This window comes from Diabrotica virgifera, chromosome 7 (assembly GCF_917563875.1).
Source record: "Diabrotica virgifera virgifera chromosome 7, PGI_DIABVI_V3a".
Taxonomy (NCBI): Eukaryota; Metazoa; Arthropoda; class Insecta; order Coleoptera; family Chrysomelidae; genus Diabrotica; species Diabrotica virgifera.
Window position 1 is genome coordinate 142,779,879 of NC_065449.1, and position 25,911 is coordinate 142,805,789.

Below are 25,911 nucleotides of genomic sequence, written 5' to 3' on the forward strand. Positions count from 1 at the left end.
ACGAGATAAATCCAGATAGAAAACTACACATTTAAAAGAGTTCAACAATAAATTAAAAACTTAGTAATAGTAAAAATAGGAGAAGAAATAGCGGATCGAGTAGTAGCTTATACATACTGGAAATGCCATATTATGTTAATGAAAGATAAGAACTTATCCAGAAATGCAAAACTGAAATTACACAGAGTTGCAATCAGACCAGTAGTTAATCAGTATGCAGCTAGGAAGGTCACCAGTTCGAAGCCAGAAGCTAAAAGAGCAAGGTAAAGACCTGGAGAGTTGGGAGGACAGGTCATGCTAGAAATCAAAATCCTTAAAAGTGAAAAACTGGAAGGACCTAAGCACAGATTGAAATGAGTGGAAGAAAATTGTAACGAAAGCCAAGCCATACTACAAACTTTGACAGTAATTGATGGATTCGACCGTTACTTGATGGAAGTTCATTTTATCTAACAATAAAACACTGAACAGTGTTTTATTGTTAGAACTTTGACAATACACAAGCATCATGTAAAGTATTGTAGAGTGATTCATGACACATCTCGATGATGATGATTTTTATTTATGACCTGGTGATGTCTATTTCAATCTTTTTCAATATGTCTCTCGTTTCGTCCTTTTTACGCTGTATTCAAAGTAGAGAACTCTTGTAGATAATATTCGTAAGTTTAGTCAAATTTTTAAAGTCACCAGCTCATTTTTCGTATAGTTTTAGTAGAACATTTTCATTATGTAACTTTCTTTGCGCTTAATCATCACCTTTTTGAAGACTTCTATTTTTTATGTCCCCTTTCCTCATCGGAGGTTGGCGACCATCAACTAAAATTCTTCTCTACTTTGTGCTAATCATATAATTGTGTTAGCTAAAATCTAATCATTTGATTTTATCACTAGCGACCACGTTGGTATCAATACAAACAAGTTTTTTTTAACATCCCATACAAATATGCACTCAATTTTGCATTATTAGTTACAATTAAAATAAAATACAGTTTCGTTTTGATTCAATTTGAGTCTCTTGCCATCCACTGATACGTGTTTCTAGGTTTACCAGTTATCAAAGAGGCTTTGCAAGAAGACTGAAATGAATCAAAGCGCACCGACTGGTTGGTAAATATATTTAAATATTATACCGGAGTATGCTTTGAGCGACCTCTAACGAGGGAAGATAAAGTGAAATTAAAATACTTTTTCATCAAAACTTTCTTATTTATAGCTTGGGAGGCTCGAATGGACAGTCATGGTCGCGTGTTTTATATCGACCATGCAACACGCACTACTTCTTGGACTCGACCTGGAGGTAGTACGAGCTCGTTTCCACCAGCAGCTGCTGAACAACATAGAAGACAATTAGATAGAAGGTATCAAAGCATAAGAAGAACGATAAGTTCAAACAGATTAGAGGTGGTGGACTTTTCGACAGCTCCTCCTGGATGCCGGCTGCTAACCAGGCCGGATTTTTTCACTGTTTTGCACATGAATCAGGTGAGAATCTATTCATTAATCGCGAAATATTAATAATAATTAATAATAATAATTATTGAGTTTTCTTTTGAGATGTGAGTGCAGCACCAACTTTTGTTTTGTACCACACAGTGGCGGACCTATGGGTGGGAGGAAATAGGGGAAATCCCCACTACCCAATCAGGTCCAATGGGGTCCAAACGAAAAAAGTTGTTAAAGCAAAAATATATTAGCTGACATGAAACTTATACCATAGATCAGGGGTCACCAATTAGCGGACCGCGGTCCGCATCCGGACCGTGAGCTAGTTTTGTGCGGACCGTCAATAAATTCAGAATATACCTGGTGTTTGGCAATTTTGAAAATGTTTGGCCATGAAATTGTGTACTATGTTTGGCTCAACTTATGTGTGCGAAGCCGCTTTATCAAGAATGAACTTTATTAAAAATCGATAGAGATCTCACTCAACTCCCTAATGAGACTCGGTCTCACTCCAAACTTCAGACAGGTTGCACATAAAAAAACGTCATTTTTCTCTCTGATAATTTAATTTTGTAAAGAGTTTTCCCCTTATTGTTATACTTACTAATCATTAATTTTGAAATTAAGTAAGCTGTAATATAAAATTGTCATGTGCATTTTTTATATTCATTTCCTCTCTACTATATGTTAAGTAGGAGTACTTTTCAGATGTGCATTTAATTTAAATAATTTTCAGATTTAATAAATTTGCAACAAACACCTTGCATTGAAACTAATGTAGAAAAGATAACATGTTAATTAGCATTTTGTACTATGATTATTTATTTTAAATTCCTCAGTTTCCTTTCTACAAAATTGAAGATGTCTAAAAACTTCATTAGCATTCAAAATATAAATTCCTAATTTTCAAAATATTCTCAGTAACAATTTACAATACTGCTGTTTTTAAAATATACTGATAATAATATCAAAACAATACACAATGAATTTATATTTTATTTATTAATCATACAGAACAAGTAAAAACTTCGTTTGTATAATGGTACAAAAAGTTTATTGAAAACCATTTTACATTATACATTATACAAACCATTATACAAACGAAATTTTTACTTGTTCTGTATGATTTTTAATTATTATGGTATACAGCCAGCTACTGGGACTTTCCCATTGATTTTATTTTATTTATTGTACCAGGAAAACTTACAGAAAAGTATACAGTAACCAAAAAACAATCAGATATTATTAGTTTTCCTTTCCATATTAGTCCATGTGTGAGGCCACTTTCGTATGAAAAATGTTTCTGACTCGATTTCTTTGCGGATTCCTGTTCAAAAATGTCCCCTTTAAACAAATTAGAAGGGTGCCGGGCGAAACAATTTTTTATGCAAATTCAAAATTACTTTTTTACCTAGAAAAATGTATTTTTAGGTTCCTTGGGTAATTATAAACAAAAAAGGTCTCTTGTCATATTTCTGAAAAGTTGATAGTTTTCGAGTTATAAGCGATTTAAAATCTGAAAAAATGCGAATATATGCATTTGCAATGCTTGAAAACTCTTAGTTTTAATAAAATGACAGATCTTTTTTTATTTAAGATGACCCAAAAATGCTAAAACCATATTTTCGCGGGCAAAAAGGTGATGTTTTGAATTTGTTAAAAAAAATATTAAACAATTTCTGCCCAAAAATTTCGCCCGCTACCCTTCTGATTTGTTTATAGGGGATATTTTTTAACAAGAATCCACAAAGAAACCGAATCAGAACAGTCAGACACAGACAGCATAAATCCGGACCCCGGAAGTGTCATAGTTTTTCGAAACGGACCCTCAGGGAAACTAATTGGTGACCCCTGCCATAGATAGACAAATTCAACTCAATAAATCGGCTATTATTATAAATAAATTATTACGATAATTAAGGGAACTTAATGGATATATAATTATTTATGTATTTCATGTCGTTTGGGTTTATCTTTTTTATGTCTTTTGGTTGGTGGTCTTTCATTGGAAGTTTACCCGCCCCCCAAAGACTATTGTCTAGATCTGCCACTGGTACTGCAGTACCACAGTTTTTGCATATTCTTCGTACCTTCGTCGATATAAAATAAAAAATGTAAACTAAATTTACAATCAAGATGCAGTAGAAATAAACAAACCAAGACACGTTAAACGGTTAAATGCTACTAGGAGCACTCCCGAATCATAATTTACAATGTATATACACTGTAAATCCCATATCATGATTTCCAAAGTTTATACATTGTAAATTATGATTCGGGAGTGCTCCTAGTAGCATTTAACCGTTTAACGTGTCTTGGTTTGTTTATTTCTACTGCATCTTGAATGTAAATTTAGTATAGTCATTATAGTTACACTGTTCTAATTCAGTACCCATTTAAATTTACCATTACATTATAGTCATTTTCGTTGAAGTACGAGAAATGTAACAAATATGGAACACCAATAATGATAGATCCTAGTTTTCTGGTTCTAATAGTGGCCATGAGAAAATATTAAAAATAAGTTAGGTGTACAGTCAAATAAAATTACTTCTAGACACAACATTCCTTATTCAGAGCTCGTATTTTAGTAACCCATACTTTCAGGAGGGCTTTTTTCTGTGGAAGCCGTCCGTTCTTCGCCCACCAGGCCTTATTGAGACCGAATTGGAACAAATACAGATGTCCAAGGACATGGTCGCCTCTCTACTGGTTCTCTCTACATAGAGTCGGTCACTTATTTCTGAGTTGTCTTCTGCGCCCTTCTTTTTTGTTTCGTGTCCATTTTATTCCCAGTTGGAATTAAATGCTGTCAGATACGACAGTGCGATCATAACGTGCCAAAGCTATAATCCCACTAGCTACCACAGCATTTCTCACCATATAATTTGTTGGTTGTGGTGCGGCTGCGTGGTAATTTTCCGATTGAACAGGGTGCAGTTATGTATGTGAGTATGTGTATTTTGTGTGTATACGTATGTGTGCTCATTTTTGAATGTCTATGCTATGTTCATCAATAAATCTACAGTAAATGAGATCGATGCGGTCTTTATTTTATATTGTTGATCAGCTGGCGTTTACTTGATTATGTGTAGAGAGCGGAATATATGCAAAGTGCATATAGATGCATATATTGCATATTTTCAGACAACAAACACAACATTGCATATTTAAGCAAAACACGATTTATTTTGCATATTTTAAAAATAAATTATATAAAAGTTTAAAATTTTCCTCTCTTAGTTGGAATTTTATAACTTCGATATGAACGAGCTCGTTATTTATCTATCTATCGCTCATCTGGACTTTCCCATTACTACCTGAATTTAACAATTATGGGTGTTCCCAGAAAAATATTATTTTATTAGCGTAGCAAGTCGTAGGTACCTACCTGCTTTTAAGGGTCTAATAATTATTTTGTCAGTTTCCGGCCAACATTTGTTTAAAGTAAACGTTGTATCGTATTAAGTGTTTTTGAAGTGATTGGTATATATTAAATTTAAATATGTCTACCATTCAAAAAAGTGCTTGGATAAAGTGTTTTCCCGAGTTAAAGCTAAGTGGAGACAAAGTATTTTGCAAAGCCTGTTCCAAAATCGTAAGTTACATTCATTTTCACATTTCATTTTTTAAATGAGGAACTGACAAACAGAAGCATCATGTCCCACAAAAGAAATTTTTCTGGAAAGAGTGTTTTTATTCGACAAATTCGCTTTTACTTCTATAAAGACGGACATAGAGAGAAGCATCAAAATACAAAAATCCATCAAATTGTAGACAATTCCGCTTTTGTTCTTCAGCTTAAGTAACGTACTTTGTTCTTTAAGTAACGTACAAATTGCTAAAGAACTTATGTTCATAAAAGTTAATTTTAGTTTTCTACCAGATCTAATAGTCATTAGAACAAAGGAATTTACAATTAAGTGATTCGGTTAATCTTGTTAACACTTTTTCTGCTCATTGTCAAAAAATTCCCGGAAATACAGGGATTACAATTAGAAATAAATTAAAAAATGTTTTAGAAAAAAATGAGGGCTTCGATTATTTGAGGAAAGTTGTACGTATTTTTGAAGGCAACTTTTCTGAAGATCTTACGACTTAATATATTGTTTTATTTTTGAGTATTTTTAATATGCATTTGCATATTTAGACAAATTTAGAAAAAATATCTGCATATTTGTAGTAAAAGTAATGCGTATATAAGCGCATATTTTGGTAATGTTGTGTTGCATATATTCCGCTCTCTAATTATGTGTAATTCACATCTGTTCTATGTTATTTGAGAATAAGCCGCAATATAAGTTTGAAATGAAATTTATTTAACGTTTCGACATCCACTTCGGAAATCGTTATCAAAATACAAAACATGAATAAATTAATAAACTCGTTAATGTTTTGTATTTTGATAACGATTTCCGAAGTGGACGTTTAAACGTCAATAGGACCTTTGCGATTAGACAATGGGAATCGTGTCAAGGATCAGAATTGCCCTACACAGTATGTTCTACGTTCAGTGGGGGAGAACTGAGGCTGCCTCAGACCGGCACTGTGAAGAGGGGGTAGAGTTCACTATCTTCATCTTGGGCTATCAATATTGAGTCGTCTGCGTAACAGAGTATTTTTTTACTTCTTTATTTCCCATTCTGTATCCTCTTCCTTTGTTAACGCTTTTGATTATTTCATCCATGATTAAATTGACGAGCTTAGGACTCATTGAGTCTCCCTGTCTTATCCCGCTTCCTATGTCTATAGGTTCTTTAAGTTGTCTATCTATTCTGACTTACATTATTTTGTTGTTTTGGTAGATGTTCTCAACAGTTTTTATGATATCTAGAGGGACTTCTCTATTATACAGAAGATGGATTACATCTTTGAGTCTTACTCTGTCAAACGCTTTCTTCGAGTCAATCAGACATAGAAATGCTGTTCTATTATACTCTAGTGATTTCTCAGTAATTTGCTTTAAAACGAATATTGCATCTGTACACGATCTTCCAGTATGAAAACCCTATTGTTCATCTGCTAAACTTATCCTCCGATGCATTAGTTCTTGTAGAATTTTAGTTGTAAGTTTTAGGGGAGTATTTAAAAGATGATACCTCTGTAGCTTTCGGGCTGCTTATTATCTCTTTTTTTGAATATTAGAATTAGTTCGCTCTTTCTCCATTCTTCCGGTATTTTATTGTGTTTTATGATTTTGTTAATTAATGTTGTTAATTGTTCTGTACTGGCTACTCCACAGTATTTCAGTTATTCGTTTGGTATTCCGTCCTTACCTTCAGCTTTTCTGTTTTTCAGCTTTTTAAGTGTTTTTAGAACTTCCTGTTTACTTATATTAACATCTTCATTTGTGGTAACTTCTAATGTTTCCAATTCTAGCGTCATGTGTTCTTCATCTGCATAGAACTTTTTAGATAGTTAATTTATGTATCTTTTTCTATGTGTTTTGGTTCTACTAGTTCTTTTACCTCCGTTCTTTGACCTCTTATAAAGAGCCAAATTTCCTTTTGCAGACCATAGAAATTATGTTTTCATTTACCAAAGACTGCGAGTACTGGAAAATTCAGAAGAAAAGATGGAAATAATTGAAAGGAAAAACAGAAAAAATTATGTAATGATATCCGGATTCCAAATGCATGGAATCACTGAGGAAGAACATACGACCAATATAGAAGATTTCATAAAGAAAAACTTAAAAATAGATGTGAAAATTAAAAGCTTGGCCATTATAAATGAAAACCAAATGAAATGCAAAGCTAAATTGAAACATCTGAAACATGAAATGGGCAAATAATCAGTGACCAACAGAAAGTCACAGAAACCTGGAAGCATTATTTTCAGACACTACTTGGAACTCAAGTAGACATGGAAGATGAAATGGGTATGATCTACGTAGAAGAGAATGGAGTAGAAGCTCCAACCATAGAGGAAGTTTTCGAAGCCATTAAGGCCCAGAAAAACAATAAAGCTCCGGGAGTTGATGAAATACCAGTAGAACTATATAAGGTAGGTGGCGACCACCTAGCAAGTCACATCCACGCGCTCATCAGAGACGTATGGCAAGAAGAGAAAATACCCGACGACTGGAAGAAAAGTATAGTATGCCCGATCTATAAAAAAGGAGACAAACTCCAGTGCAAAAACTACCGTGGAATCTCTACTATGTACAGCATATAAAGTCCTCACGTATATTATAAACCAGCGGCTCCAACCACTAGCAGAAAATATTATTGGAGAGTATCAGACGGGCTTCCGACGGGGAAGATCGACACTGGATCAAATATTCACAGTAAAACAGATCTTGAGCAAAGCATGGGAACACGATATTGATGTTCACAACGTGTTTGTAGACTTCAAACAGGCATACGACTCAGTCAAAAGGAACAAACTATACTATATATTGGCTGAATTGGCAATACCACACAAGTTAATAAGACTCATTAAAGCCACAATGGATGAAACTCAGGCATGTGTACGAATACAAAACTACCGGACAGACTTTTTTAACATTTCGCAGGGACTAAAACAGGGAGATGGGCTGGCCCCAACATTGTTTAACCTGGCACTGGAGTATGCGGTTAGGCAAATGCAAACTGGACGAGGAAATCTACTGACCAACCGAACGGTTCAACTGGCCGCTTATGCTGATGATATTAATATTATGAGTAGAACATCAACAGGAGCACAGGAAACATATGCAGAGTTAAAAACACAAACAAAAATGCTAGGTCTGGAAATTAACACAGAAAAAACAAAAATAATGACTCAGACGAGAAGAAATATAGTCCCAGAAAACATTAAACATGAAGATGACATTGAAACGGTTGAAAAGTTTACATACCTGGGAGTAGAAATATATGCCGACGGATCAGAAGATGGAGAAATAAGGAAGAGAATAACGCAGGCAAACAGAGCTTATTTTGCCCTCTCCCATATATTTCGGTCAAAAAGTGTCCACCGAAATACAAAGATGAGAATCTATAAAACCTTAATTCGACCAATAACATGCTATGGCAGTGAAGTCTGGGTGCTGAAAGAAACATCCAAAAACAAACTCGACACATTCGAAAGGAAAGTACTTAGGAGAATACTAGGACCTGTGAGGGAAAACGGAATCTTCAGAAGTCGATACAACAACGAGCTTTATCAACTTTATAAGGAAACGCCCCTGTCAGACTTCATTAGATTACAAAGATTGCAATGGGCCGGACATGTGATAAGAATGGGAGAGGATAGGCTACCAAAACGAGCACTGAATGCTAGAATGCAAGGAAAGAGACCGGTTGGGAAGCCACGAAAGCGCTGGGAAGACACAGCAAACAGCGACGCACAAGCCCTTTTAGGAGTCCGTGTATGGAGAAGAGCAGCGACAGACATGCAAGGGTGGAGGCAAAAAATAAAGGAGGCCAAGGCTCAATTTGGGCTGTAGTGCCGTAGAAGAAGAAGACATTGAAACATGTAAAAACGGCTAAAGTATACATAGACAATGACCTAACAAAAACAGAGAGGAAGATTCAAAATAAGATTAGCGAAATGACTGAAGAATATAAACAAAAGGATAAACGGATCAAGATTGGTTATCAAAAAATGTATGTCGATGGCGAAAAGTATGTATGGAACATAAGAGAGGACAGACTAGAGACATACAACAAAACAAATAATTATAAGCCTCCAACAAACGGATCAACTTAGAGACGACCAAGATAGAGAAGGGAAAAATGGAAACGAACTGGCAAAAACAAGGTTTACGAGAGAAAACAATTAAAACACTACAAAACTACTGGAAGTTGGCAACTTGGAATATAAGAAATCTAAATGGAAAAGAACATGAATTGACCCAAGAATTTATCAAAGCCGAATTAGACTTTCTAACTATAACTGAAACTAAGAGAAAGGGCACGGGCGTACTAGAGTTAGATGAAGGACACATGTTGATCTATAGCGGAGTACAAACAGCCAAGAGAGCGGAAGCAGGAGTGGGTTGTATCATACACAAGAAATTCCGAGATCTAGTATATCACTGAGAAGCACATTTAGAAAGAATATTGACTATTGAAATCCAAGACAAGTATAAGAATAAATGGTCAATTATAGCAGCATACGGTGCAAGTGAAAATGAAAAAGTAACCGCCAAAGATGAATTTTGGAATGCTCTACGTTGGCCATGAAAAACTGCAAAGGAGAAATATATGTTGCAGGAGATTTCAATGCCAGAGCGGGCAAAAAAGAAAATATAAATACGCAAATACTAGGTAAACATGGTGAAAATGTAAAAAATCGAAATGGAGAAAAAAAGATAGAATTCTGTGAGCAGAACATGATGTCAATATCAAACACTTTCTTTGAGCATAAAGATATACATAAATACACTAGAGAAGTACCAAGTAGAGGAGAAAAATCGATAATAGATTATATTCTAGTAGAAAAACATAACTTAGTAAACATTATGGATGCTAGAGCAAAAAGGGGAGCAGAAATATACAGTGATCACTACCTGCTAGTGGCTACAGTTAGAGGCAATTTAAGACATGGAAGAAAAGAACTTCAAAACAGAAGGAAAAATGAACATGAAACCATAAGTCATATAAACTAAGAAACAAAGATATAGAAGATAAATATGTAGAGCAAATTAAAACAAGCGTAGAAACTAAAACAATCAACACACAAAACATAGATATAGAACAATTATGGAATTTCTTTAAACAAACTATTTTAGAAGCAGCTAGACAGACATGTGGTACATGCAAGACAACCAACATAAAGAAGCAAACGAACTGATGGAATGACGAAATTAAAGAGTAAGTTAAAATTACGAAACAGAAGTGTCAAAAGTACCTTAACAACAAGACAGAAGAAAACTACAAAGAATACAAAGAAAAACGCAAAGCTTTAAAATAATTAATCTTAAAAGCTAAACAAGAATCGTGGAAGGGATTTGGAGAGAAAATTGAAGAAAATAGTAAAGGAAACCAAAAACTTTTCTATAAAGTGTTAAAAACATTAAAAAGCGGAAAAAAGCAACAATCAATCACAATCAAAAATGAGCAAGGAGATATATTAACAGAGGAAAAAGATATAATGGCAAGATGGAAAGAGTACTTCCAAAATTTATTAGAAGCAGACGACCCTCTCGAAACTGGCAGAGAACAAAAACACATTCCAAATCCACAAAGAAAAGTAGATGCAACAGAAGAAAATATAACCTTAGATGAATTAAACGAAGCTATCATGAAAATAAAAAATGGAAAAGCGCCAGGACATGACCATATTACTACAGAAATGATAAAATACATGGGACGACAAGGAAAAGAACTCCTTCTGGAAATACTTAATAAAAGCTGGAAGGAAGGATTAATACCAAAAGACTGGGAAATAGGAATCATATTACCGATCCACAAAAAAGGAGATACCAAAGATTGCAATAACTACCGAGGAATTATATTGTTGAGTACAGTATTGAAAGTGTATGAAAGAGTATTGGAGAACAGATTGAGACCAATTATTGAACCTACATTAGACGAGTCTCAAAGCGGTTTTAGGAAGGGAAGAAGCGTCCAGGATCATATATTTGCAGTAAATCAGATCATTGATAACGTTTTAAAAAGGAAAAAGAAAGCGTATTTTGCATTTATGGATTTAGAAAAGGCTTTTGACAGAGTACCCAGGTACAAAGTTTGGGAAAGTTCAGAAGATAGCCCAGTTAATAGAAGAGGAACTCCAGAAAAGCTACTAACAGCCTAACAACGGACTACGACAAGGAGGTGTAATGAGCCCACTACTTTTCATAGTTTTTATGGATGACATCATTGAAATATGCAATGAAAGAACTCACAAACTATATATTGGAGTAAGAAATCTGCAGCATGTAGAAATATCTGAATGCGCCTTTGCCGATGATGTAGTAATCATGACTGTAAACGAAAAATACCTACAAAAGAATATTACAATCTGGAATGAAGTACTAAAAGAAAATAATATGAGAATAAATGGGAAGAAAACGAAAGTTATGGCTGTAGCAGAAGAAAAGCAAAATTTGAGAATAAAGTTAGAAAACCAAGAAATAGAGCAAGTTAGCCAATTCCAATATTTGGGAGTAATAATAAATGAAAATGGAGGACAAGAAATAGAAGTGAAAAAACGAATAAATAAAGCAACGAAATTGTACTTCACTATAAACAACATATTTATAAATAAAAAAAGAAGTGTCTAGGAAAACCAGTACAGACCAGTACTCACCTACGGATGTGAATCCTGGGTGTTAACAAAAATAATAAAAAGTCAAATACAAGCTGCAGAGATGAAATACTTAAGAAGAGTTAGAGGAGTGACTAAAATGGATAAAATGAGAAATCAGCAAATAAGAAATGATTTCAAAGTACAACCAGTTTTAGAATTTATAGAAGAGAGACAGCTTACTTGGGCTATCTCCAAAGAATAGACGGCAAGCGGAAAACAAGAACAATATGAGAAGCAAAAAGCGACTCACGAAGAAGAAGAGGAAGACCAAAAGAAACATGGGATGATGCGATAGCAAAAATATTGAAAAATCGTGATAAGCCCTGGAGAAAAGCCAAGATGTTAGCTAGGAACAAAAAGGAATGGAGCAGATTTGTACATAAGAATTAAAGAGTTGTTTGTTACCCCTACACCTTACGGTAGAAGGGATTATGATTATATATCTATGTATTATATCTACACTCAGATGCAAAAAAATCGATCCACTAAAAATTTGGTCATTTTTGAAGTTTCGAATTTCTTAAACTTGTTGTTGGATTTAAGTGATTTTTTTACCACGTTATAGCCTTATTCATTGACAATATCGCTGTAATAATATTGTTGCTAGACAGTCAAACTGTCATTGTATACCGGGTGTACGAATCAAACTGTGCCTTTTTCTCAAAGTTCGCATCACCCTGTGGACTATTCTAGCATTTATAAAATACTTAAATTAAAACCTAACTATAGCCCCAGGTTTTCTTAACATTTTGTCTTTCGATTCATTCACTTATATTGGATAACGAAAAAGTTAGGTACTTTAACCACTGGCCGGCCATGTTCGTCATCAGTACAGGGTTTTTTGAAATAAGTGCGGCAAACTTTAAGGGGTAATTTTACACATGAAAATAATGACAGTTTGCTTAAGAATCATATGTCCGCAAACGCTTCGTTTCCGAGATACGGGATGTTCAATATTTTTTTACATACTGACAATTTATTTATTGCTTTAAAACCAGTTGAGATATGCAAATCAAATTTGGTGGGTTCTAAGACGTAGTTATTGCACATTTTTTGACATACAATTAAGAATTTTATATTCACCATTGGCGTGCGTACGGGTAATATTATGGGCCATAATACCCGTTTGGGTATTATTATGGGTAAAACTACGTCTTAAAACCCACCAAATTTGATGTGCATATCTCAACTGGTTTTAAAGCAATAAATAAATCGTTAGTTTGTAAAAATTTTTTAAACATCCCGTATCTCGGAATCGAAGCGTTTGCGGACATTATGATTATAAAGCAAATTGTGATTATTTTCTCATGTAAAGTTACCCCCTAAAGTTTGTCACAGTTATTTAGAAACACCCTGTACTGATGACGAACATGGCCAGTTGTTAAAGTACCTAACTTTTTCGTTATCCAATATAAGCGAATGAATCGAAAGACAAAATGTTAAGAAAACCTGGGGCTATAGTTAGGTTTTAATTTCAGTATTTTATAAATGCTAGAATAGTCCACAGGGCGATGCGAACTTTGAGAAAAAGGCACAGTTTGAGTCGTACACCCGGTATACAATGACAGTTTGACTGTCTCGCTACAATATTATTACAGCGGTATTGTCAATGAATAAGGCTATAACGTGGTAAAAAATCACTTAAATCCAACAACAGGTTTAGGAAATTCGAAACTTCAAAAATGACCAACTTTTTAGTCGATCGATTTTTTTGCATCTGAGTGTATGTATCTTTTTCTATGTGTTTTGGTTCTATTATGCTGGCCACTCACTTGAGGATATCGAAGAGGCCGGGCGACTGACAGGCGGTTAATTGAAGGCCAAAATCACCACATATACACGCAGTTTTCGTAAAGGCGTTGGCACGCTCGATCACAAAACTGCATGTGTGCGGCGTCTCAACTGCAGTTCATTAACTTAACTACTCAAATTACGGCCTTCAGTCCTGGCCTGAATGCCATGGCCTCTTCGATATCCGTAAGTGAGTGGCCAGCATTTAGTTCTTTTACCTCCGTTCTTTGACCTCTTATAAAGAGCCAAATTTCCTTTGCAGACCATAGCAATTATGTTTTCATCAACCATTTCACCATTTCTTTCGAAAAACATTCCCAGTGATCATTTTTTATTCTTATTACAATATACAATGTTAAAGCTATTATCGTTAAAGCTATTAAAGATTTTTCATTTGGCTCATTAGTTGGTTTGATTGTTACAGGAAGCGTTAGCTCTATACAACAGAAACCCTACTTTGAGGCACATGATAGTAAAGATAAGACGAGATCCTAACGTTTTCGAAAAATACCAGCACAACAAAGAGTTAGTCAGTCTAGTCAATTTATTCGCTGACCCTACTCTGGATTTGCCGAACGGTTGGGATACTAGAAAGGACAGAAGTGCTAAGGTAAGTTAAACAAATATTTCAAATTTATGTGAATGTATAGATTTGATTTAAAGATCAGAGATAATCATGTTAATTTTTCTCTTATGCTTTCGTTGGACCGGATAACAGCAATTCTTTATCGACCATGCTAATAAGAAAACTACGTATATGGATCCCAGGTTACCTCTCGACCTTTCTTTACCTAGAAGAATGGTTGAAGAAGGACAAGTAAGTACCTAGAAATTGTATGTACTGGATATAAATTAGCTGTTTTATAAAATTTATAAAACATAAAGTTTTATAAAATAAAATTTATAAATATAAATTAGCTGTTATTTTTGATTAGCTGTTGGTAAACGTCTTATTGGTAACAACTTTTTAATTGAAACTAGAAAAAATTTATATTATTATATTAAATTGTTACCATTGTCAATTCGGAAGTTTTATTTTCGGAGAAATATATTTCCGGAGAGATAAAACCTTTAATGAAACCAAGTTTTTGGTTACGCCTATTCGTGGTTTCATTTATTTGTAAACCAAACGAATGCTGAACTAAAAGAAGACACGGGGAAGTCTAAAAATTGCACCTCACTTCCTGTATATTCATTATGGCCAAATTTCAACGAAAACTTGGTTTCGATACTGAGTTGGGAGTAAAACTGATACAAGAATAAAAACCGCTAAACGCCGTAAAAATGAGTGGCGCATACAATATTCCAGCTACAAAAGAGCTGATATGAATATTACGTGGCGCGAAAATGTATTTTCATTTTGATGGAAAATAAAATTCTAGTTTTATTTTAAAAGATGTCTCCATAATATTTGCTAAATTTGAAGTAAGACGCGCCACAAAAGAGTAACTTTGATACAGTTTGAATTTTGAAACTCTTTTGTGGCGCGTTTACTTCAAATTTAGCAAATATTATGGAAACATCTTTTAAAATAAAACTAGAATTTTATTTTCATATCATAAATATTCATTTCAGCTCTTTTGTAGCTCGAATATTGTATGCGCCACTCATTTTTACGGCGTTTAGCGGTTTTTATTCTTGTATCAGGAGTTTTTCAAAGTTATTTATAAATTAAATGTATGAAATTGAATGTAATGTTTATTGATTCTACGTTAAGTGTTATAAATGGTCGCCTTTCTAGCATTATCTCTCAAATGATCTAGTGTCCATCGAATGTACTATTCGTTGCAAGATATTTCGGATTTAATCTTAGTTTTAATTTAATTTTAATTTTGATTTAATTTATTTTAATAAAATTGAACCTAATGTAATGATAGACTAAGGGTGACTATTCGTTACAGCATTAAGGGAGTACAGTCATTTTGTGCTTGATATCGGCCCAGGCTTTTAATCTGAGGAATTCCCATCCGAATTATCTTGCAACGGATAGTACACTAGATTTTTTTTCTGTTCGAAATAGGTTGAAAAAAAAATATTTGAGATGGCCGGTAAATTAACTCGGATTGCCTTATCAAATTTGGCGTCGTAACCACTACAGCTACATAAACCATTTCGGCGATAATGGTCAAATGGATTATACTTTAGAGCTTGATAACTTCGAAACGGCTTAACCGATTTTGATCACTAAACATGGGTTTCAAAGGTATTAATAAGTAGTATCTGATGCATCTAAGGTCAAGTATGATAACTGAAGGTATTACAGTAATTATTGAGCTTGAAAAACCGGTTTTTCCATAGGAAATAGATTTGATCACACTTATAAAGCCTGTAACCTAAAAAATCGAATTTTCTCAGATATGAGGTATACACCGTCAGACGCAACTAGAGTCATCCTACAAACGCTCAGTTATTGGCGCAATTCGCAGGTTGAAAAGACGAAAAACATAATGTGCTGTGAAATAAAAAGTGATGAAACTAGTAAAGGTGGGAAATTATCAATAGAAACCTATTACATTATACTGATAGTTTCATACCTTTAGACGTATCGGATAAGTTGGGCAATTTTATAAAATTTTCCTGGCAGTTTTAGTTGACATACTCCTCCGATACGTCTTGTGACATTAACAAGGAACAAGGTGGACAAATAAAAGAAGGCAAAGCCCTAAAGTTGGGTGCCATAAATATGTGTGGCAATAAAATGGAAAGAAGAAGAAGTTGTCAACACATAAGGGATGAACGAAGGCTCCGTTGCTCAGAATCGGGTAGATATGTGGGTGTGGTTCTTTACATTTTCTTATTAGCTGGGAAATAGAGACAAAAAATAGACAAACACAAAAAAAAAAGGGCAAATAGCTACTAGAGCTAAACTAGGACACAATGGACAAAAAAAAATTTAATTAAAAAAATTAATCAATATAAAGCCGAAAGGGCGCCACTTTGATCTTTTAGTTTTGAAAGGGAAGACAAAGAAAAACTCTTTAAATAAACCAAACAAATTAAAAGGTAACTAAATAAAAATAATCATTTCAAGATAAATATAAATTCATATAAAGATATGTAATAAAGATAAAAAAAGATAAATAAAACCTACCTTATTATTTCTCACTCAGTTGACCAGAGAGAAGGGAGATGGATAATTAGTAACAAGCCATGATTAAAAATTAATGCTATTTATTAAACAAACAAAATTATTAAAAAAAAAGAAATTAAGGTTGACCTCTTTCTGGTTTTACATTTTTTTATTTTAAGAGGTATTGTCCACAAATACAAATAAATACAATATTAAGTAGGTACCTTTGTGTCTATGCTTTAATGTTCTGCAGCTTCCAACGCAAAGTCCAGATATACGGTCGTAGCACTTTTCACTTTACTACTACAAAAATTCAATACTGATGTGGTACAATCTCGAATTTACAGGAGTATTTAGTTTGAAAAGTTCAGCAATGCTTTACTTGTTTTTGTAACTTATATAACTTGTTGTGACGTAAAAACACGACTTTATTTCATCATGATTATTAATAAGAACTGCTTGATCAATATGAAATGTGTTCCAAAAGGAACAGGGGCGTCCTCCAGACCGAAATGAAGGTCGTTGACTACCGACCATCAAACTTTGTAGCTAAATCGACGATCTCCATAATTGCACCTAAGTGCAAACTCTCCCAGTGTTTTACGAAGACATCACTGGACACTGCACAATCAGAAGTTCGACCTCTCTACCTCGTTGGCTGATCGATAATGATCATCCTAGCTACCTCCTCAACGCTCCTACCCCAGAAAACATACCACCTTTCCTCCAGCTCACACTCATGATCCGACCAACCAATCAAGAAAATATTGTCCTTTTCATGACAAAATAATTGACGAATCCAAAACCAATTACAGAAACAAGAACAGCCCTGAAAAGCACCATCTCTCCCAAATATATCATAAAACGTTAGTCCAGCCAATCAAAAATGAGATACCGTGATTCCAGATGACAAATATTAACCAATGCTAAGCCCTGTTGTTTTGCATGACACAATGTTTAGCAAATCAGAACAGAATACGATGATTTATATTTTTGCGTCGTCATTCTTTTTCGTTAAATTTTGAGTATGCGACTATTAGTTAAGAAAATAAATAAGTTTTAAAGTGTTTACATTTGCAAGATATTTCCATTAGATTACGCCAAAAGATTGATCATAATTCATTCCTAATTAAGCTGACTTAAGTAATAAGAACAACAAACAGGGCTATTAGATAACTTCGATCAATTTCTCAATGTTTACTCTGGATGCGAGTTGACATGGAAAAGGAATTAACTTAATAGCGAACGTTGAAGTTGCTTATATTTATGTTGACAATAATGACCCACTCAAAGTTCACTTGTGTTTTTTTTTAACGCAAGGGAACAGACACTTGTGTAAACACCTAAAACTTCCAATAGTCCATAGTGTATAAACATTTTATTAAATGGAACTGGAAGGTTTTTTTTTACCTCGAAGAGCCCTTTATCTTTTAGAGTTAGACTGTAAAAAAAAATACCAACATAAATCAATCCAGAAGAAACATTACGATTCTACTTAGGAATTTTTTTTACGGCGAAATTATTTTAACGAATATTAGATAATACGTGTATGATATACAGGGTAAAATGAAAGATAATGTTTTCTGCAACAGCTGAAAGCTAATAAAAAAAATGAAATGTTTTCGTATCGTTACAGTCTAAAGGTGGAAAACTATCAATATAATGTAAATTTATATGTTTCTATTGATAATTTCTCACCTCTACTAGTTTAATCCCTTTTTATTGCACAACGTTCTATGTTTTCCGTCTTTTACGTTATTTTTCCGGTTATTAGCGCACTCATTACTGTATATTTAGACATACTTATAATACATAAAATTCTTCGCATTGTATCGTACAATACGACATTGCTTCGTAAGGAGTACACTTGATGCCTCCATGTTTTTTTCATTTTCGGACCATCCATGCACCCCTTCATGACCCTGTACCCATATTAACCGGGGAGCAGTCACGCTGTTAGAAAAAATCTAACATTTTATCATTTTCCGTGATAACTTGATGAAAAATTTTGTAACATAACTTTCCAGTCGTAAGTGCCTCGTGGAAGATTGTACTAATGCGTGGGAATTTTTTTTAAATTCTTTTTAATATTTTTAAATTTTTTTTTGTGGAATATGGCTTTTAGCCCTATCAGGGAACACAAAATTTTACGAAAACCTCCAAAACAATAAAGGAAGGATGAAAATTTGGAAATAGGTATTTGAAATTGTCTATTATTATATAAGAAAAAGTTTACAATTCTACATCCCCTCCATTTTACAAAAATTGGGAAATACGGGGTGAAAAATATTTTCTCGTGGGTGAAAAAATATACGTTCAAAATAGGCCCGGAATTGGATAAAATGACTAATTCTAAGCAACTTTTGTTCTATAGAGTTTTTTCACCAAGTCAATACTTTTCGAGTTATTTGCGAGTATATATGTTCATTTTTAACAAAAGAAACATGTTTATGGACGGTTTTTCGCAGATAACTCAAAAAGTAAGTACTCTAGCGAAAAAAATATTCTTAGTAAACATATAGCTTATAAAAAATTGGAAAAAATGTTGTACGCGTGAGGTCTGCAGACCCAGTATAAGCAGAGTTGTAGCTAATGAAAAGTAGGTTCTTCTTCGTCAAATCGAATATTTCAATGTGAATTAACTTAAAAATTATTAGTAATACCAAAAATCTTAAAAGAGTAATAAAATGTACGTTTTGCTTTTCTGAATATGTTTCCTTTTTTGTTTTCTTGTTATACTAAAATTGATTATGCTATGGCTGTTCAAAATTTGCCTAAACTCGTGATTAGTTACTCGTTCAAGCCATTTTAACTACAGTTTTTTCAAAAATAAGCACTTTGAACCGATGAAACTTACAGATCATATAAATAATACATAAGCAAAGTAACTTGTGAAGTGGTAATAATAAAATTTATTTGTGATGCTAATTAGGGGGTGATTTTCGCGATTTATTTACCAAAAAATAAAACAATATTTTGAGCGTAACTCACTTACTTTTAATGTTACAAGTTTTTTTAAAAAACAAAAATAATCCTTTTTTTTTAAACACTTTAAAAAAGTTGAAATGAATTTCCCCAAAAAGTGCTCCGTTTTTGGGTTATTTCACATTGAAATATTTGATTTGGAATTTTATGAAGAAGAACCTACTTTTCATTAGCTACAACTCTGCTTCTACTGGGTCTACAGACCTCAAGCTTACACCATTTTTTTCAGTTTTTTATAGGCTATATTTTTGCTAAGAATATTTTTTTCGCTGAAATACTTACTTTTTGAGTTATCTCCGAAAAACCGTCCAAAACATGTTTTTTTCGGTTAAAAATGAACATATTCTCTTGCAAATAACTCGAAAAGTATTGACTTGGGGAAAAAACTCTATAGAACAAAAGTTGCTTAGAATTAGTAATTTTATCCAATTCCGGATTTATTTTGAATGTATATTTTTCACCTTCGAGAGGGGGTATTCCCCTCTATTTTTGAAAAATGGAGGGGATGTAGAATTGTAAACTTTTTCTTATACAGTGCTAGTCAAAAGTCCGTACCCCCCTCTTATCTTTTGAACGGTTATACCTATAATAGTGAAATTTGGAGGGAGGAAATAAACGGACGTAGGCTTCTTAACTAGTCATGACAGGTGACGTAATAGTGACAGATGACGTTACAGAGCCACTGTGACAGATAATTTTAAATGGGACCTTATGGCAAGTGATACCTCGTTTGAAAGGTATTCAAAATACCTATTCAGTCGTACTAATTTTTTTGGGTTTTAGTTGACTTTAATTTTGGTGAATAAATTAAATAAATATAATATTGTAGTTTCGCATTTAATTAATAAAAATTCAAATGTCCGCCTATGGTTTTTTTGTCAAAGAATTTGACGTTTTTCAATTCTCTAGTAGTTTTTACGACAACGTCAACCTTTTTGACAAGTAATCATAGGCGGAGTTTAGAATTTTTATTAATTAAATGCGAAACTACAATTTTATATTTATTTCATTTATTCATCAAAATTAGCTTAAACCCAAACAAAATTAGTATTACTGAATAGATATTTTTAATACCTTTCAAACGATGTATCACCTGCCATAAGGTCCCATTTAAAATTATCTGTCACAGTGGCGCTGTAAAGTCATCTGTCACTATTACGTCACCTGTCATGACTAGTTAAGAAGCTTACGTCCGGTTATTTCCTCCCTCCAAATTGCACTATTATAGGTATAACCGTTTAAAAGATACGAGGGGGGATACGGACTTTTGACTAGCACTGTATAATAATATACAATTTCAACTACCTATTCCCAAATTTTCATCCTTCCTTTATTTTTTTTGGGGTCAGATTTTTCTTTGATCGGGCTATTTTTGTTGAGAACCAATTAGCTTTAAAATCGTTAGAAATATACATATATTTTTAACATAAGTAAATAAAAATATTATAAAATAGAAATTTGTTTTAAATTCATATTTAAATTCGTATTGTTAGATTTTTCTAATCGCGCGACTGCTTACGTGACAGAAGTGAGCGCAACTGCTCCCGGGTTAAGGGCACTTTTTGTCTCTTGGAGTTCATCTCTTGAAATACCATTGATTTAACAAGTCCTTTGCAGTATAGTCAAGAAAATTTCATAATACAGGCGGATATGCTGGATCATTGACGCCACTGTTTTGTCACAATATAAAATTCTTCCATTTTCTAACATACGTAAAGATATTTTTATGTAAATATACGCCCTCTCAAAAATATCCTTTTATTGCAGGCTCCAGCTCCACCACCACGTATAACGCCATCTTCAACAATCCTCAATAATTTCCCCGAGGTTCCAGTCGCTTACAACGATAAAGTCGTAGCTTTTCTCAGGCAACCGAATATATTCGATATCCTCAGAGAAAGACATCCTCCAGTAGGAAATTCTTCTTCTCTTAGGGATAAAGTTAACGCTGTTCGAGTGGATGGTACTAGTGCTTTAGACAGGTTCTGCCATGACATCCATTTGACTATATTGCTGAGGTGAGTACTTTTTATATGTTTCATTTTACAAAGTTTAAATAATTTTATATAAATTTATGATTGGTTTATATAGTGACATACAGTTGTTTCAACGGATCTTTGCACAAACGTAATGATTGATTTGCAAACAAATTAAATCAAAACGTTAAGTGAGACGTACATCGGATGTACTGTCAATGTAATTATTAGGAAGTGGCTACGTCTCTTAAGCTGGCAGAGCAAGGTCAGCAGAATCGAAAAATTTTTTGTGCAAAATTTAAGGCTAATTAAAGGCTAATTAATGCCCTAATTAAAAATTTAGGGCTCAATTAGTTTGCCGTAAAATGAATGTTCTGCTAGCTTAAGTTTAAGTCAGCAGAACAATGCGAAAAACAGTGCTAAAACTATTTAATTCGCAATTCTATTGAGCCCTGAATTAAAGGCTATTTAAAGGCTCTAAGAAAAACCAAAAATGAAATTGATTGAATAAACGATTTTCCGAAAAATTAACCATTAGGGTGGGTCGAAAAACAATAATGTTTCATTCTTTATTCGCTATACCGCGGAAGACTTGCCTTTGGGGTATAAAAGTAAAATGCAAAGTAAAATAAAGTTATATATTGAACCCCCAGCTAGCGCATCACACTTAAAATTTAGTTTTTTTTTCATAAATCAAGACATTTTTCAATTATTTTTACAATCTTTAGCCAATAATATTTGAACGTGCTATAGTGAAAACTGTTTAGTTAATAGTTTAAAAAATAGGAAATAAATTTGAAACAGACAATATCTTTTAATTTGCGGTAGCTCAAAATACTCAAAAATTGTTAAAATTCACATATTAGCACCTTAAAAGAAGGTGTGGTCTAGTATGTTGTGTTGGGTGTTATTAGCACAATCCCTTTTTTGTTCTTATACTTTACACTCAATTCCATTGGAATAAAATTATTATAGTGTGTTTAAAGTTATAAAGGATATAAATAAAACAACTTATAATTTTAATAACATGTTTAATTGAAACAAAAAAGAAACCAAATTATAGCCAAACAATGTCAACAAATTAAATAAAATTTTGACTTTAGAAAGAGTCTTTTACTCACTATTTCTGAGTGGGTACGTTGAAGCCTCGATTGCTGTCAAACTTTGGCATCGAAGCTCTGGATGCTACGGCAGATCTTATGAAACCATCTCATTACTTAGCACCGACGACTTTTTTAGATGCTTCAGTCACTAACTTGACGCAGCGTTTCACGGCTTGAGTATGACATGGAAATTTTCCAAAGTTCCAATCCTCGGGTGTTTCACCAGCGTGATTTTAGCCCAAACTTCATCATTAGAGACTCTCCGTAAAAGTGATGGTGGTGTAATTTCAGTGGTGTTCCAATCAAATAATTCAGTAGCGTCAGTCACATGAAAGGTGATTTTTAGAGGTGTAAAAACCCTAATTGTTTCTGTTTCTGTAGCTAACATCCTTGCTTTGATTATTCTTCGGAATCCTAATTCTCTTATGTGTTTCCTTTCATCCACTATCATGCTCAGTAGCAAATTTTCTGGGTGGGGAAAAATGCATTTTTTTCGATTACAGGATCAACTACTTTAATCAAATTCTCTGGTAGAAATCTGGTTGATTTGATAGTCTCAAAAACGTGTTCAGGTCCATCTGTTATGTATTTGCTGTACTTTATTTTGAACCATACAGGCATGTATGATTTAAAAATGAAGGATACTAACAATTTATGTTCAACTGAAGACGTTTCCACACTTACATACAGTCTCAAAACTCTGTTAGCTGTAGTCAACCATCGAGAGTGGGAAAGTGGACCCGGTTCTCGAACAGTATAAGTCCACAGGGCAGTTGCCTGACTTTATCGCACAACTTATGTCTAGAAGATACTATTCATCTTTACTCAAAAGATTGCGATTAACTAGTCCTCCTAGTGGTTAGGAACAAGATGGTTTCATAAGATCTGCCGTAGCATCCAGAGCTTCGATACCAAGGTTTTACAGCAAGCGCAGCTTCAACGTACCCACTCAGAAATAATGAGTAAAAGACTCTTCCTAAAGTCAAAATTTCATTTAATTTGATGAAATTGTTTGGCTACAATTTGGTTTTTTTTTGTTTCAATTAAACATGTTATTAAAATTATAAGTTGTTTTATTTATATCCTTTATAACTTTAAACACACTATAATAATTATATTCCAATTAAATGGGGTGTAAAGTAAAAGAACAAAAAATGGATTGTGCTATTAACACCCAACACAACATACTAGACCACACCTTCTTTTAAGATGCTAATATGTGAATTTTAACAATTTTTTAGTATTTTGCGCTACCGCAAATTAAAAGATATTGTCTGTTTCAAATTTATTTCCTATTTTTTAAACTATTAACTAAACAGTTTTCACTATAGCACGTTTAAATATTATTGGCTAAAGATTGTAAAAATAATTGAAAAATGTCTTGGTTTCTGAAAAAAACTAAATTTTAAGTATAATGCGCTAGCTGGGGGTTTAATATATAACTTTATTTTACTTTGCATTTTACTTATATACCCCAAAGGCAAGTTTTCCGCGGTATAGCGATTAAAAAATGAAACATTATTGTTTTTCGACCCACCCTATTAACCATATCTATAATCAGAAGTTCGAACCAGCAGAGCAATGCAGAAAAAGTAATAAAAACTATTTTAATCGAATTTAATCCAACGTCATATTTAAATGCTATTTAAAGGCTCTAAGAAAAACCGAAAATGAAATTGATTGGAAAAACGATTTTCCGAAAAATTTCCCATTTCTATAATCAGAAGCTCGAACGAGCAGAGCAATACAGAAAAAGTTATAAAAACTATTTAAATCGAAATTTATCCAACGTCATATTTAAAGGCTTTTTAAAGGCTCTAAGAAAAACCGAAAATAAAATTGATTGGAAAAACGATTTTCCGAAAAATTTACCATATCTATAATCAGAAGCTCGAACGAGCAGAGCAATGCAGAAAAGGAAATAAAAACTATTTTAAACGAAATTTATCCAACGTCATATTTAAAGGCTCTTTAAAGGCTCTAAGATAAACCGAAAATGAAATTGATTGGAAAAACGATTTTCCGAAAACTTAACCATTTCTATAATCAGAAGCTCGAACGAGCAGAGCAATGCAGAAAAAGAAATAAAAACTATTTCAATCGAAATTTATCCAACGTCATATTTAAAGGCTCTTTAAAGGCTCTAAGAAAAACCAAAAATGAAATTGATTGGAAAAACGATTTTCCGAAAAATTTACCATATCTATGATCAGAAGTTCGAACCAGCAGAGCAATGCAGAAAAAGTAATAAAAACTATTTGAATCGAATTCAATCCAACGTCATATTTAAAGGCTATTTAAAGGCTCTAAGAATAACCGAAAATGAAATTGATTGGAAAAACGATTTTCCGAAAAATTTACCATTTCTATAATCAGAAGCTCGAACGAGCAGAGCAATACAGAAAAAGTTATAAAAACTATTTAACTCGAAATTTATTCAACGTCATATTTAAAGGCTATTTAAAGGCTCTAAGAAAAACCTATAATGAAATTGATTGGAAAAACGATTTTCCGAAAACTTAACCATTTCTCTAATCAGAAGCTCGAACCAGCAGAGCAATTTTTTCTTAAAGCCTTTGAAGAGCCTTTAAATATGACGTTGAATAAATTTCGATTAAAATAGTTTTTATTACTTTTTCTGCATTGCTCTGCTCGTTCGAGCTTCTGATTATAGAAATGGTAAATTTTTTGGAAAATCGTTTTTCAAATCAATTTCATTTTCGGTTTTACTTAGAGCCTTTAAAGAGCCTTTAAATATGACGTTGGATAAATTTCGTTTAAAATAGTTTTTATTACTTTTTCTGCATTGCTCTGCTGGTTCGAGCTTCTGATTATAGAAATGGTTGTTTTCGGAAAATCGTTTTTCCAATCAATTTCATTATAGGTTTTTCTTAGAGCCTTGGAATAACCTTTAAATATGACGTTGAATGAATTTCGATTTAAATAGTTTTTATACCTTTTTCTGTATTGCTCTGCTCGTTCGAGCTTCTTATAATAGAAATGTTAAATTTTTCGGATAATCGTTTTTCCAATCAATTTCATTTTCGGTTTTCCTTAGAGCCTTTAAAGAGCCTTTAAATATCACGTTGGATAAATTTCGTATAAAATAGTTTTTATTACTTTTTCTGCATTGCTCTGCTCGTTCGAGCTTCTGATTATAGAAATGGTTAAGTTTTCGGAAAATCGTTTTTCCAATCAATTTCATTATAGGTTTTTCTTAGAGCCTTGGAATAACCTTTAAATATGACGTTGAATAAATTTCGATTTAAATAGTTTTTATAACTTTTTCTGTATTGCTCTGCTC

General features: G+C 33.2%; 1 protein-coding gene across 3 annotated transcripts in view; it reads left to right on the forward strand.

Annotated features, from left to right (window-relative positions):
• Positions 1–25,911, forward strand: part of LOC114331285 (E3 ubiquitin-protein ligase HECW2) — a 955,949-nt gene that overhangs the window by 647,684 nt on the left and 282,354 nt on the right. For 2 of the 3 annotated variants that reach the window (XM_050656276.1, XM_028280809.2), the window contains exons 8-11: positions 1,217–1,485; positions 13,898–14,083; positions 14,192–14,290; positions 21,296–21,546. In XM_050656276.1, coding sequence (XP_050512233.1) covers positions 1,217–1,485; positions 13,898–14,083; positions 14,192–14,290; positions 21,296–21,546 — 805 coding nt within the window. The remainder of the gene's footprint in view (positions 1–1,216; positions 1,486–13,897; positions 14,084–14,191; positions 14,291–21,295; positions 21,547–25,911) is intronic. The other variant, XM_050656277.1, reaches the window with a different exon arrangement.